The 15,394-nt window shown below is 44.0% G+C and overlaps 1 protein-coding gene and 2 long non-coding RNA genes across 3 annotated transcripts; all 3 read right to left on the reverse strand.

The window, feature by feature from the left end:
- Nucleotides 1-5,759: 5,759 nt before the first annotated feature.
- Nucleotides 5,760-11,509, reverse strand: LOC123732095 (uncharacterized). The gene is made up of 3 exons (XR_006762963.1): nt 11,441-11,509; nt 6,613-6,663; nt 5,760-5,893 (listed from the first exon to the last, which is right to left on the reverse strand). It is a non-coding gene; the product is annotated as an uncharacterized lncRNA (long non-coding RNA).
- Nucleotides 11,510-11,612: 103 nt separating this feature from the next.
- On the reverse strand, nt 11,613-12,151 carry LOC123732094 (uncharacterized). The gene is made up of 3 exons (XR_006762962.1): nt 12,141-12,151; nt 11,887-11,937; nt 11,613-11,695 (listed from the first exon to the last, which is right to left on the reverse strand). It is a non-coding gene; the product is annotated as an uncharacterized lncRNA (long non-coding RNA).
- A 26-nt stretch (nt 12,152-12,177) lies between these two features.
- On the reverse strand, nt 12,178-13,336 carry LOC123732093 (putative protein TPRXL). The gene is made up of 3 exons (XM_045711435.1): nt 12,858-13,336; nt 12,231-12,739; nt 12,178-12,181 (listed from the first exon to the last, which is right to left on the reverse strand). The coding sequence occupies exons 1-3, from the start codon at nt 13,194-13,196 to the stop codon at nt 12,178-12,180; spliced, it is 852 nt and encodes a 283-aa protein (XP_045567391.1). The 5' UTR covers nt 13,197-13,336.
- Between the last annotated feature and the right edge of the window lie 2,058 nt (nt 13,337-15,394).

The raw sequence follows: 15,394 nt of genomic DNA on the forward strand, positions 1-15,394 counted from the left end.
ATAGGACGCGGTGACCCATAGGACGCGGCGACCCATAGGACGCGGAGACGGAGACCCATAGCACACGGAGACGGAGACCCATAGGACACGGAGACCCATAGGACCCATAGGACGCGGTGACCCATAGGACGCGGCGACCCATAGGACGCGGAGACGGAGACCCATAGCACACGGAGACGGAGACCCATAGGACACGGAGACCCATAGGACCCATAGGACGCGGTGACCCATAGGACCCGGCGACCCATAGGACGCGGAGACCCATAGGACGCGGAGACCCATAGGACGCGGACACAGCGACCCATAGGACGCGGACACAGCGACCCATAGGACGTGGACACAGCGACCCATAGGACGCGGAGACCCATAGGACACGGAGACGGAGACCCATAGGACACGGAGACGGAGACCCATAGGACATGGAGACGGAGACCCATAGGACGCGGTGACCCATAGGACGCGGTGACCCATAGGACGCGGAGACCCATAGGACACGGAGACCCATAGGACGCGGAGACCCATAGGACGCGGAGACCCATAGGACCCATAGGACGCGGTGACCCATAGGACGCAGAGACCCATAGGACGCGGAGACCCATAGGACACGGACACAGTGAACCATAGGACGCGGAGACCCATAGGACGCGGAGACCCATAGGACGCGGAGACCCATAAGACGCGGAGACCCATAGGACCCATAGGACGCGGTGACCCATAGGACGCGGCGACCCATAGGACGCGGAGACGGAGACCCATAGCACACGGAGACGGAGACCCATAGGACACGGAGACCCATAGGACCCATAGGACGCGGTGACCCATAGGACCCGGCGACCCATAGGACACGGAGACCCATAGGACACGGAGACCCATAGGACGCGGACACAGCGACCCATAGGACGCGGACACAGCGACCCATAGGACGCGGAGACCCATAGGACACGGAGACGGAGACCCACAGGACACGGAGACGGAGACCCATAGGACATGGAGACGGAGACCCATAGGACGCGGTGACCCATAGGACGCGGCGACGCATAGGAGGCGGAGACCCATAGGACACGGAGACGGAGACCCATAGGACACGGAGACCCATAGGACACGGAGACAGAGACCCATAGGACACGGAGACCCATAGGACACGGAGACCCATAGGACACGGAGACCCATAGGACACGGAGACGGAGACCCATAGGACACGGAGACCCATAGGACACGGAGACGGAGACCCATAGGACACGGAGACCCATAGGACACGGAGACCCATAGGACACGGAGACCCATAAGACACGGTGACCCATAGGACACGGAGACCCATAGGACACGGAGACCCATAGGACACGGACACAGTGAACCATAGGACGCGGCGACCCATAGGACGCGGCGACCCATAGGACGCGGCGACCCATAGGACGCGGCGACCCATAGGACGCGGAGACCCATAGGACGCGGAGACCCATAGGACGCGGAGACCCATAGGACGCGGAGACCCATAGGACGCGGAGACCCATAGGACCCATAGGACACGGTGTCTCGTAGGACACGGTGACTCATAGGACCCATAGGACGCGGCGACCCATAGGAAGCGGCGACCCATAGGACGCGGAGACCCATAGGACGCGGAGACCCATAGGACGAGGACACAGTGAACCATAGGACGCGGGCGACCCATAGGACGCGGAGACCCATAGGACGCGGAGACCCATAGGACATGCAGTCAGAGTGGAAGAATAGGACAAAGGAATGATGGAGGCCAACGTTCATTGCAAGCAAATAATTCACAGACAAAACTCTATTCCATACAGTAATAAACAGATCCTCTACAGCCTCTGGGTGTTCCTCGTCCACATGATGTAATGATGTACTGTTTAATTTACTGGGTGCTCGCGAGACAGTGAAAACGGATCTTGGTTTCTTCTTTAAGATAAATGACCGAATGGAGCGACAGGACTACACGGGGATTAGAGTGCTTAGAAACAAAACACTACCAATACTCTTTACTTGAAACACCTCCAGATTACACTTTCTTTTTGTTAATTTCACCTTTATTTAACCAGATAATTAATAAATAAATAAATATATATAACCCTATATTTAACCAGGTGTTTATATATAACCCTAACCCTTTATTTAACCAGGTAGGCCAGTTGAGAAGAAGTTCTCATTTACAATTGCGACCTGGTCAAGATAAAGCAAAGCAGTGCGACACAAACAACAACACAGAGTTACACATGGAATAAACAAACATACAGTCAATAATACAGTAGGAAAAAAAGAAAGTCTATATACAGTGTGTACAAATGGCGTGAGGAGGTAAGGCAATAAATAGGCCATAGTAGCGAAGTAATTACAATTTAGCAAATGAACACTGGAGTGATAGATGAGCAGATGATGGTGTGTAAGTAGAGATGCTGGTGTGCAAAAGAGCAGCAAAGTAAATAAAAACAATATGGGGATGAGGTAGGTAGATTGGGTGGGCTATTTACAGATGGACTATGCGCATCTGCAGCGATCGGTTAGCTGCTCAGATGTTTAAAGTTGGTGAGGGGAATGTAAGTCTCCAGCTTCAGCGATTTTGCAATTCGTTCCAGTCACTGGCAGCAGAGAACTGGAAGGAAAGGCGGCCAAAGGAGGTGTTGGCTTTGGGGATGACCAGTGAGATAGAACACTAATGTGTAAAGAACAGCAATATATACCCCGGGACATGACTGACACAGTGTCTATTGAATTAATGGACAACAAGACTGGCAGTTTGCCCCCAAAAACAGAAAGAACAGAGCCGATTAATGAAGAACCATCAGGGGAAATACAAAACTAACCTTGTATTCCTCGATAAATGTACCACTCCATGACTATTATTGAACACTGAGAAAAATACGCAATTTCTAATTTTAATAATTGTCATAGTCTAGGCCTATAGCTAATAAGAAATGTGGTAGTACCTCAGCCCAGGTGAATCTGACAGAAGAAGGGGCCACCACTAATAAAGGCCACTCTTTCCTGTAGTAGGCAGCTATGCAAATAGCCTGAACTGTCTTCCCCAGTCCCATGTCGTCAGCCAGGAGGAGGCGGCCATCTTTGGACACCGCAAAGCTGGAGGAGACAACCAGGGTTTAATACAACTACAGTCGAAGTCGGGAAGTTTACATACACCTTAGCCAAATACATTTAAACTCAGTTTTTCACAATTCCTGACATTTAATCCTAGTAAAAATTCCCTGTTTTAGGTCAGTTATGATCACCACTTTATTTTAAGAATGTGAAATGTCAGAATAATAGTAGAGAGAATGGTTTATTTCAGCTTTTATTTCTTTCATCACATTCCCAGTGGGTCAGAAGTTTACATACACTCAATTAGTATTTGGTAGCATTGCCTTTAAATTGTTTAACTTGGGTCAAATGTTTCAGGTAGCCTTCCACAAGCTTCCCACAATAGGTTGTGTGAATTTTGGCCCATTCCTTCTGACAGATCTGGTGTAACTGAGTCAGGTTTGTAGGCCTCCTTGCTCGCACACACTTCAGTTCTGACCACACATTTTCTATAGGATTGAGGTCAGGGCTTTGCGATGGCCACTCCAGTACCTTGACTTTGTTGTCCTTAAGCCATTTTGCCACAACTTTGGAAGTATGCTTGGGGTCATTGTCCATTTGGAAGACCCATTTGCGACCAAGCTTTAACTTCCTGACTGATGTCTTGAGATGTTGCTTCAATATATCCTCATAATTTTCCTACCTCATGATGCCATCTATTTTGTGAAGTGCACCAGTCCCTCCTGCGGCAAAGCACCCCCACAACATGATGCTGCCACCCCCATGCTTCACGGTTGGGATGGTGTTCTCCGGCTTGCAAGCCTCCCCCTTTTCCTCCAAACAGTTCTATTTTTGTTTCATCAGACCATAGGACATTTCTCCAAAAAAGTACGATCTTTGTCCCCATGTGCAGTTGCAAACCTTAGTCTGGCATTTTTATGCCGGTTTTGGAGCAGTGGCTTCTTCCTTGCTGAACGGCCTTTCAGGTTATGTCGATATAGGACTCGCTTTTACTGTGGATATAGATACTTTTGTACCCGTTTCCTCCAGCATCTTCACAAGGTCCTTTGCTGTTGTTCTGGGATTGATTTGCACTTTTCGCACCAAAGTACGTTCATCTCTAGGAGACAGAACGCGTCTCCTTCCCGAGCGGTATGATGGCTGCGTGGTCCCATGGTGTTTATACTTGCGTACTATTGTTCGTACAGATGAACGTGGTACCTTCAGGCGTTTGGAAATTGCTCACAAGGATGAACCAGACTTGTGGAGGTCTACACGGTTTTTCTGAGGTCTTGGCTGATTTCTTTTGATTTCCCCATGATGTCAAGCAAAGAGGCACTGAGTTTGAAGGTAGGCCTTGAAATACATCCACAGGTACACCTCCAATTGACTCAAATGACGTCAATTAGCCTATCAGAAGCTTCTAAAGCCATGACATCATTTTCTGGAATTTTCCAAGCTGTTTAAAGGCCCAGTCAACTTTGTGTATGTAAACTTCTGACCCACTGGAATTGTGATCTAGTGAATTATAAGTGAAATAATCTGTCTGTAAACAATTGTTGGAAAAAATGACTTGCGTCATGCACAAAGTAGATGTCCTAACCGACTTGCCAAAACTATAGTTTGTTAACAAGAAATGTGTGGAGTTGTTGAAAAAAACGAGTTTTAATGACTCCAACCTAAAGTGTTTGTACTTCAACTGTTCACACAAACAGACTATTAATCAAGAACCATCAGGGGAAATAGAAGACACTCAAGGTGTAATACAAACAGACTGATTATCACAATATGAAACTATATAAAACAACCAGATACATAAGATTTGTATACATTAGGCACAAAACGAAGGAGAAAACCTGAAAACGGGGAAATATTGGAAATGTCCAATATTAAACACTAATTTCCGCTTTCAGCTGCTAAACATTTTAGCTGTGGTGTGCCCTAATGAATACAACCCGAGTACACGCTGCTGCTACTCTGTTATTATCTATGCATTTTAATAACTCTACCTACATGTACATATTACTACAATTACCTCGACACTGTCGCCCCGCACATTGACTCTGTAGCGGTACCCCTGTATATAGCCTCCACATTGACTCTGTAGCGGTACCCCCTGTATATAGCCTCCACATTGACTCTGTACCGTAATACCCTGTATATAGCCTCCACATTGACTCTGTACCGGTACCCCTGTATATAGCCTCCACATTGACTCTGTAGCGGTACCCCCTGTATATAGCCTCCACATTGACTCTGTACTGTAATACCCTGTATATAGCCTCCACATTGACTCTGTACCGTAATACCCTGTATATAGCCTCCACATTGACTCTGTACCGTAATACCCTGTATATAGCCTCCACATTGACTCTGTACCGGGTACCCCCCATATATAGCCTCCACATTGACTCTGTACCGTAATACCCTGTATATAGCCTCCACATTGACTCTGTACCGTAATACCCTGTATATAGCCTCCACATTGACTCTGTACCGGTACCCCCTGTATATAGCCTCCACATTGACTCTGTACTGTAATACCCTGTATATAGCCTCCACATTGACTCTGTACTGTAATACCTCTGTATATAGCCCCACTATTGTTATTTACTGCTGCTCTATAATTATTTGTGACTTGAGTTGTATGGTCATGATAACAGTGAGACTAACACCTACTTGACACCGTCTCTCGGAAGGGCATGAGACGACGTGTCAATGAGGGGGTCGATGGAGGACAGGTCCGCTTCAGGAACCTCTGATGTCCATGTCTGGCTGCCTTCAAACAGGGCAGAGAACACCTGGATCACACCCCTAGGGAGAGGCTCAATCTCTACTGATGGAATGGCACCGAGAGCCTCCACTGGGAAGTAGAACACGGAACACAGTCACACTGAGCATAGAACTTTCACTGAATACAGAACAATATAGAACACAGAACACTCACAGAATATAGAACACAGAACACTCACTGAATATAGAACACAGAACACTCACTGAATATAGAACACAGAACACTCACTGATTATAGAACACAGAACACTCACTGATTATAGAACACAGAACACTCACTGAATATAGAACACAGAACACTCACTGAATATAGAACACAGAACACTCACTGAATATAGAACACAGAACACTCACTGAATATAGAACACAACACTCACTGAATATAGAACACAGAACACTCACTGAATATAGAACACTCACAGAATATAGAACACTCACTGAATATAGAACACAGAACACTCACTGAATATAGAACACAGAACACTCACTGAATATAGAACGCAGAACACTCACTGAATATAGAACACAGAACACTCACTGAATATAGAACGCAGAACACTCACTGAATATAGAACACAGAACACTCACTGAATATAGAACACAGAACACTCACTGATTATAGAACACAGAACACTCACTGAATATAGAACACAGAACACTCACTGAATATAGAACACAGAACACTCACTGATTATAGAATGCAGAGGTCGCAGACAATTCAGCAGAAAAGGCAAGCGGATACATGACCATGAAGTGTCAAAACAATGACCACAACAGGATAATACTTACTAAGTCTTTTATAATCCTCAAGCAAGAAACTCCACTTTCTTGTCTTCATATCTTAACAAAAGAGAGAATATATATATATATATATATATATATATATATATATATATATATATATAATATTACAAAGCACTATCCAAAACTTGATACTGATGAATATATGAAAATGAAATAATACTCTTGAAAAAAAAAATAGTAGGAAAATGAACTAACAGGTCCAGGGCTGTGGCGGTCATGGAATTGTCAGCCTGTTATTGTCATGCGAATGCCAGTCTCACAGTAATTGATCGTTAATAACATAAATATGTTTAACAGTTCTTATGCGCCATTGGCTAGTTCATTTAGCAGGCAAGATATGCTTATAAAGTCTCGTGCCATTATTTTAAAATTATTGTAAAGAATAATATAATTGAACTTAGCTGAATAAAATAGAAAGGATATTTTTCCCATTCCGGAGCGAGTGCACATATGAAGTGGCTGTGATGAGCGTAAAAGTAGGTAGATTTAGATGTGACACAAACCTTAGAATGTGTTAGAAATCAAAACATACAGGGCCCCATGATGCGGCTACAGGCTATTGACCATTTGCTCTCAGTTCCTTTCCTCAGGCTGCTGACCCACGAGGATGAGGACGAGTGGTGTTCCACCTACCCTGTTCGCTCATCAAGTGATCATATTCTCAATTTAAAATCTTGTCTTTGCTAATATGTAAAAAAAATTAAATGTGTTTGGATTTAGAACTGGCCCGTTATCAAAACGGGAAGGAACATGGTCATGGTGGAAAGGCATGTCAATCTGTATGCTGCTTTCATGCAGTTCACGTCATGTTGGCTAGGCTACTCTGGTTTTATAGAGGAACAGCTGACAAAGAAATAGAGCAGCAGCTGGGATCCTTTTTTTAGCAGCAACCATCAGAAGTCTGCTTTCACACAGGATTGCATAATGCCTGGGCTTATAAGAACACTTATTTCACGCCACACATCAACCACTAGTTGAGGAGCATGCAGCCTCTCTCTGCATGACAGGTGATAGGCCACCCAAACTCTGTATGCCATCCGAGACGGGATTGTGTCGAGGCACAGATCTGGGGAAGGGTACCAAAAACATTTCTGCAGCATTGAAGGTCCCTAAAAACACAGTGGCCTCCATCAGTCTTAAACGGAAGAAGTTTGGAACCACCAAGACTCTTCTTAGAGCTGGTCGCCCGGCCAAACTGAGCAATCGGGGAGAAGGGCCTTGGTCAGGGAGGTGACCAAGAACCCGATGGTCACTGACAGAGCTCCAGAGATCCTCTGAGGAGATGGGAGAACCTTCCAGAAGGACAACCATCTCTGCAGCACTCCACCAATCAGGCCTTTATGGTAGAGTGGCCAGACGGAAGCCACTCCTCAGTAAAAAGCACGACAGTCCGTTTTTCTGCGGCAGGGACTGGGAGACTAGTCAGGATCGAGGCAAAGATGAACGGAGAAAAGTACAGAGAAATCCTTGATGAAAACCTTCTAGAGCGCTCAGGACCTCAGACCGGGGTGAAGGTTCACCTTCTAACAGGACAACGACCCTAAGCACACAGCCAAGAACAACGCAGGAGTGGCTTCAGGACAAGTCTCTGAATGTCTTTGAGTGTCTATGTCAGAGCCCGGACTTGAACCCGATCGAACATCTCTGGAGAGACCTGAAAATAGCTGTGCAGCGACGCTCCCCATCCAACCTGACAGAGCTTGAGAGGATCTGCAGAGAAGAATGGGAGAAACTCCCCAAATACAGGTGTGCTAAGCTTGTAGCGTCATACCCAAAGAAGACTCAAGGCTGTAATCGCTGCCAAAGGTGCTTCAACAAAGTACTGAGTAAAGGGTCTGAATACTTATGGAAATTTGATATTTCAGGGGTTTTTTAACTGTTTTTTCTTTGTTATTATGGGGGTATTGTGTGTAGATTTATGAGGGATTATAAAAAATAAAACAATTTCAGAATAAGGCTGTAACATAACAAAACGTGGAAAATGTAAAAGTTTTGTATTTCATTTCTAGTAGCCAAAATGGCTTAAAAACAGTTTTTGCTTTGTCATTATGGGGTATTGTGTGTAGATTGATGAGGGAAAAAAACAAATTTAATCCATATTAGAATAAGGCTGTAACTAGAGGTCAACCGATTAATCGGCATGGCCGATTTCAAGTTTTCATAATCGGTAATCGGCATTTTTGGACGCCGATTACATTGCATTCCACGAGGAAACTGCATGGCAGGCTGACCACCTGTTACGCGAGTGCTGCAAGGAGCCAAGGTAAGATGCTAGCTAGCATTACACTTCTCATAAAAAACAAAACAATCTTCACATAATCACTAGTCAACTACATGGTTGATGATATTACTAGGTTAACTAGCTTGTCCTGCGTTGCATATAATCAATGTGATGCCTGTTAATTTATCATCGAATCACAGCCTACTTCAACTTCAGCCAAACGGGGGATGATTTAACAAAAAACGCATTTGCGGAAAAAGCACAATCGTTGTAACGACTGTACCTAACAATAAACATCAATGCCTTTCTTAAAATCAATACACAGGAGTATATATTTTTAAACCTGCATATTTAACTAAAAGAAATCCAGGTTAGCAGGCAATATTAAACTAGGGGAAATTGTGTCACTTCTCTTGTGTTCTGTGCACGCAGAGTCCGGTATATGCAACAGTTTGGGCCGCCTGGCTAGTTGCGAACTAATATGCCAGAATTTTACGAAATTATGACATAACATTGAAGGTTGTGCAATGTAGCAGCAATATTTAGACTTATGGATGCCACCGTTAGATAAAATACGGAACGGTTCCGTATTTCACTGAAATAATAAACGTTTTGTTTTCGAGATGATAGTTTCCGGATTCGACCATATTAATGACCAAAGGCTCGTGTTTCTGTGTTTATTATATTATAATTAAGTCTATGATTTGATAGATCAGTCTGACTGAGCGATGGTGGGCAGCAGCAGGCTGGTAAACATTCATTCAAACTTTACTGTGTTTGCCAGCAGCTCTTAGCAATGCTTGAGTCACAGCGCTGTTTATGACTTCAAGCCTATCAACTCCTGAGATTAGGCTGGCAATACTAAAGTGCCTATTAGAATATCCAATAGTCAAAGGTATATGACATACAAATGGTAGAGAGAAATAGTCGACGGGTCATAATTCCTATAATAACTACAACCTAAAACTTCTTAGCTGGGAATATTGAACCACCAGCTTTCATATGTTCTGAGCAAGGAACTTAAAACGTATTTTTTTTCACTTTCTTCTCAAAAACAGTTTTTGCATTATTTAAACAAAATTGAGCATGTTTCATAAAATCAATTTAGTCTCAAATAAATTATGTATTATATTAAGTTAAAATAAAAGTGTTCATTCAGTATTGCTGTAATTGTGATTATTACAAATATATATAAAAAATGATATATCTTTTTTTATAAAATCGGTCGATTAATCGGTATCGGCTTTTTTGGGTAAATGGTCGACCTCTAGCTGTAACCTAACAAAATGTGGGAAAAGTCAAGGGGTCTGAATACTTTCCGAATGCACTGTATGTACCAAAGCCATCTTCAAAAATGTGTTTTTCTGCCGTGTGTAATATGTGGTAGGCTATTAGGCTTTGGATAATGGTACAATCATTATTTGAATTCAGGTGGGTTTTTTTCAGGTTTAGGCTCACATATAGGCCTATGCATAAACTATGGTGTCCTACATGCAAGTTCAGAAATACTTTGAATTAATCATCACCTTACAAAGCACTGTCCCTTTCGTTGTGTTTGGCTTTGAAACAACATCCACAACATCCACAACTACCAGGGACAATAGAGCCCTGAGTACCAGGTCATTAGGACCCGATGGAGGGACAAGAGCCCTGAGTACCAGGACATTAGGACCTGATGGAGGGACAATAGAGCCCTGAGTACCAGGCCATTAGGACCCGATGGAGGGACAATAGAGCCCTGAGTACCAGGCCATTAGGACCTGATGGAGGGACAATCGAGCCCTGAGTACCAGGACATTAGGACCTGATGGAGGGACAATAGAGCCCTGAGTACCAGGACATTAGGACCTGATGTAGGGACAATAGAGCCCTGAGTACCAGGCCATTAGGACCTGATGGAGGGACAATAGAGCTCCTGAGTACCAGGCCATTAGGACCTGATGGAGGGACAATGGAGCCCTGAGTACCAGGCCATTAGGACCTGATGGAGGGACAATAGGAGTCCCCTGAGTACCAGGCCATTAGGACCTGATGGAGGGACAATAGAGCCCTGAGTACCAGGCCATTAGGACCTGATGGAGGGACAGTAGAGCCCTGAGTACCAGGCCATTAGGACCTGATGGAGGGACAATGGAGCCCTGAGTACCAGGCCATTAGGACCTGATGGAGGGACAATAGAGCCCTGAGTACCAGGCCATTAGGACCTGATGGAGGGACAATAGAGCCCTGAGTACCAGGCCATTAGGACCTGATGGAGGGACAATAGAGCCCTGAGTACCAGGCCATTGGGACCTGATGGAGGGACAATAGAGCCCTGAGTACCAGGCCATTAGGACCTGATGGAGGGACAATAGAGCCCTGAGTACCAGGCCATTAGGACCTGATGGAGGGACAGTAGAGCCCTGAGTACCAGGCCATTAGGACCTGATGGTCATTAGCGACTTGGGTAAACCTACTACCAACGCATGTCCAGAGTGCATAAGAGAATATTACCATGACTGAATGGTCACGTGGAATTTGACTGCGGCCATGCCTGCCGTGTGTGCCGGTAATACTGTCACCGTAACGGCCCTAAAACAGGTTTCCACTTACCATAGTTCTTGGAAGGCATCTGTTTGAAAGCAGCGATGACGTCAACATGGTACCCAACGTCGACCTCGAGCGCGATCGTGACACCAGGGTGGCGTGGCCCTGTACGGTGGCCCCTGGTCTCTTCCAGCCACTACACAGCTTCAGCAGGGCCCCAAGCGAGAAGCAGTGTCACGGACCGGCTAGACCCCGGCGCCACGTCAATACCCCCCACCAGAGGTTTCAGACATATACAGGAGATGGAGCCGGACTCCTCCACTACAACAGGAAATACATGGGCCTTCTTAGATAGTTCCAAAATGGCACTCTATTCCGTATACAGTGCACTACTTTGGACCAGAGCTCTATAGGGAAGAGTGTGTCTATTGGGACAAAGACAATATCTTTACTTGACCAATACATGTGATTATCTTCTTAAAGTATATGATGTGTGTAGGCCTATCTCATACTTAGCTGACGATAGTCCTCAAGGCTGAAGTTCCACATCTTGGTAGCAGGGTCTGTTGGAGATACAAGATAAACAATAACAAGACATAGAAAACAAGTGTACGTAATCTAAGGGTATAAAATAGAAAATAAAATATTAGTTATTGCACTATATAGGGCTGTAATTCACTTTTCAAATCGGACAAATCTCCAGGATGAATTTAAATACATCCATTAAAAAATAAAAATAATACTAAAAATAAAAATAAAAACTCACCATAATTGCGTAGAAGGGATGTTTTTGAACAAAGCAATCAGCTCAGCATGGTAGCCGACTTCCACTCTGAAACGCTCCTCTGAGTGAGACACACATTTTCCTCTGACTGTGACGGCAGGGTTCTTCACAGGTAGAGAGTTACTAACGTCAGTACTGCTGGAGGAAGGTAGCTGCTGCTTTCTCACAGCACTCTGGACAGATGGTGACGTGGCTCCATGTTTGGTTCCTTGTTTATAGAAACTACCAACGGCACTTCCAGAACCGGAAGACGGGCCAGAAGAAGAGGTATTTGGATGAGGTTTAGAAACAGAGAAACTGTCCGTTGTAGAAGTAGGATACAGACCAGGTAACACTGCTTTATTCGGCTGTGGAGGTTTGAACACAGAGGAGACATTCTGGCCTGATGATGATGATGATGATGACTTCGCTCCATATGAACTACCAGTACCAGTGGAACTTCCAGAAATGGAAAATGACGGGCCACCCGTTGTCTTTGGCTGAAGAGGTTTGAACCCAGTGGGGCTTCCTCCTGTAGACACATCTAACCCTTTCAAGGAATGTTGTCCCTTTGGGAGAGGTAGTGGGTCAATTACTTTAATCTGAGGAGACAAAGACAAGAAAAACTAAAAACAGAGTACATTAGAAACAAAAGTCATTGCCAACAGACAAACCAAAAACAAATATAACTGTACAAAACGTCAAGGTATCACTCCTCACCTGTTTAGTGGCAGTATTGGAGAATAGTGAATTCTGTCCAGACTTGTCCCTTGGGCTAGAAAACAACTGGTTAGGTCTCCTGTCTTGAACCCGTGGAACATCATTCTGATGCACAGTATTAGGTGGATGATGAGTTAGTCCTGGTCGGGGAGTTGAGTTAGAAAGTGGATCAGACTGAGTGCTAACGCGTTGCTGAGGAGCACTGGCTGGGTTGTTAAGTAATGATAGGGGCGTCTGGTTGTTTGACTGAGCAGCCTGTCTCTGTGCTCTAATCGCTAAAGCTTTCCGTCTATTCTCCTCTATTTTCTGCTGCTGCTCTGCCGTCAAAGAGCTAGACATGGTTAATTATTAGCTCTAGCTATATAGCCTGCTTATTTGCTGGCAAGTTAGGTTGTAGCTAGCTAGTTAGCTATCGTTAGCTTGCTAACAAGTCGGAAAAGTTCACAGCCCATATCGGTAAGAGAAATATGAATAAACAAGTAGCAAGAGTTAACTAGCTATGTCTAAATAGGACATATTTTAGCTAACGACCTACGCTAAATCAACAAAAACAGAAGTTATTCGTAAGTACATTAACTTTCTGGTTTCTTGTTTGTGACTTCCGGCGAAGGAAGTGACGTTTAACAATAGCAAGTCACGTGGTGTAAATGTTCGAGCTTTTTTATTATTTATTTATTTATTTTATTTTTTTGTTAATTCTTTCAATACAGTAAAACGTTGTGTGCAGTGATACTATATATAAATATCTGTCCCTTTTTGCAATATAGGGAGTCATTCTCACAAAGCGAGATCTGACTAGAAAAGTGATGTATATTTCCTAAAGAAAATGTGATGTGATGTGCTTGCTGGCTTGTTTTAAATGGATTTATTGATGTGAAATAAGTTATAGTAGTGGTAGTGACTGGTTATAGTGGTGGTAGTGGCTGGTTATAGTAGTGGTAGTGTCTACAGTAGTAGTGGTAGTGACTGGTTATAGTTATAGTAGTGGTAGTGTCTACAGTAGTAGTGGTAGTGACTGGTTATAGTTATAGTAGTGGTAGTGTCTACAGTAGTAATGGTGGTGACTGGTTATAGTAGTGGTAGTGACTGGTTATAGTTATAGTAAGGGTAGTGACTGGTTATAGTAGTGGTAGTGACTGGTTATAGTAATGGTAGTGACTGGTTATAGTAGTGGTAGTGACTGGTTATAGTTATAGTAGTGGTAGTGACTGGTTATAGTAGTGGTAGTGACTGGTTATAGTAGTGGTAGTGACTGGTTATAGTGGTGGTAGTGGCTGGTTATAGTAGTGGTAGTGTCTACAGTAGTAGTGGTAGTGACTGGTTATAGTTATAGTAGTGGTAGTGTCTACAGTAGTAATGGTGGTGACTGGTTATAGTAGTGGTAGTGACTGGTTATAGTTATAGTAAGGGTAGTGACTGGTTATAGTAGTGGTAGTGACTGGTTATAGTAATGGTAGTGACTGGTTGTAGTAGTGGTAGTGTCTACAGTAGTAGTGGTAGTGACTGGTTATAGTAGTGGTAGTGACTGGTTATAGTAGTGGTAGTGACTGGTTATAGTTATAGTAGTGGTAGTGACTGGTTATAGTAATGGTAGTGTCAAGGTTATAGTAATGGTAGTGACTGGTTATAGTAGTGGTAGTGACTGGTTATAGTAGTGGTAGTGACTGGTTATAGTAGTGGTAGTGTCTGGTTATAGTAGCGGTAGTGACTGGTTATAGTAGTGGTAGTGACTGGTTATAGTAGTGGTAGTGTCTGGTTATAGTAATGGTAGTGACTGGTTATAGTAGTGGTAGTGACTGGTTATAGTTATAGTAGTGGTAGTGACTGGTTATAGTAGTGGTAGTGACTGGTTATAGTAGTGGTAGTGTCTACAGTAGTAGTGGTAGTGACTGGTTATAGTAGTGGTAGTGACTGGTTATAGTAGTGGTAGTGTCTGGTTATGTAGTGGTAGTGACTGGTTATAGTAGTGGTAGTGACTGTTATAGTAGTGGTAGTGTCTGGTTATAGTAGTGGTAGTGAGCTGGTTATAGTAGTGGTAGTGTCTGGTTATAGTAGTGGTAGTGACTGGTCATAGTAGTGGTAGTGACTGGTTATAGTAGTGGTAGTGACTGGTTATAGTAGTGGTAGTGACTGGTTATAGTAGTGGTAGTGTCTAGTTATAGTAGTGGTAGTGACTGGTTATAGTAGTGGTAGTGTCTGGTTATAGTAGTGGTAGTGACTGGTTATAGTAGTGGTAGTGACTGGTTATAGTTATAGTAGTGGTAGTGTCTGGTTATAGTAGTGGTAGTGTCTGGTTATAGTAGTGGTAGTGACTGGTTATAGTAGTGGTAGTGACTGGTTATAGTAGTGGTAGTGACTGGTTATAGTAGTGGTAGTGTCTGGTTATAGTAGTGGTAGTGACTGGTTATAGTAGTGGTAGTGACTGGTTATAGTTATAGTAGTGGTAGTGTCTGGTTATAGTAGTGGTAGTGTCTGGTTATAGTAGTGGTAGTGACTGGTTATAGTAGTGGTATGACTGGTTATAGTAGTGGTAGTGA

The sequence above is a fragment of the Salmo salar genome, unplaced genomic scaffold, assembly GCF_905237065.1.
Source record: "Salmo salar unplaced genomic scaffold, Ssal_v3.1, whole genome shotgun sequence".
Lineage (NCBI taxonomy): Eukaryota > Metazoa > Chordata > Actinopteri > Salmoniformes > Salmonidae > Salmo > Salmo salar.

Excerpts from the sequence above, each read along its gene's own strand:
- LOC123732093 (XM_045711435.1), bottom strand. The coding sequence starts at position 13,196 with ATGTCTAGCTCTTTGACGGCAGAGCAGCAGCAGAAAATAGAGGAGAAT. Across the intron at positions 12,740-12,857 it reads CCAATACTGCCACTAAACAG|ATTAAAGTAATTGACCCACT; the intron begins GTGAGGAGTGAT and ends TTGTCTCCTCAG.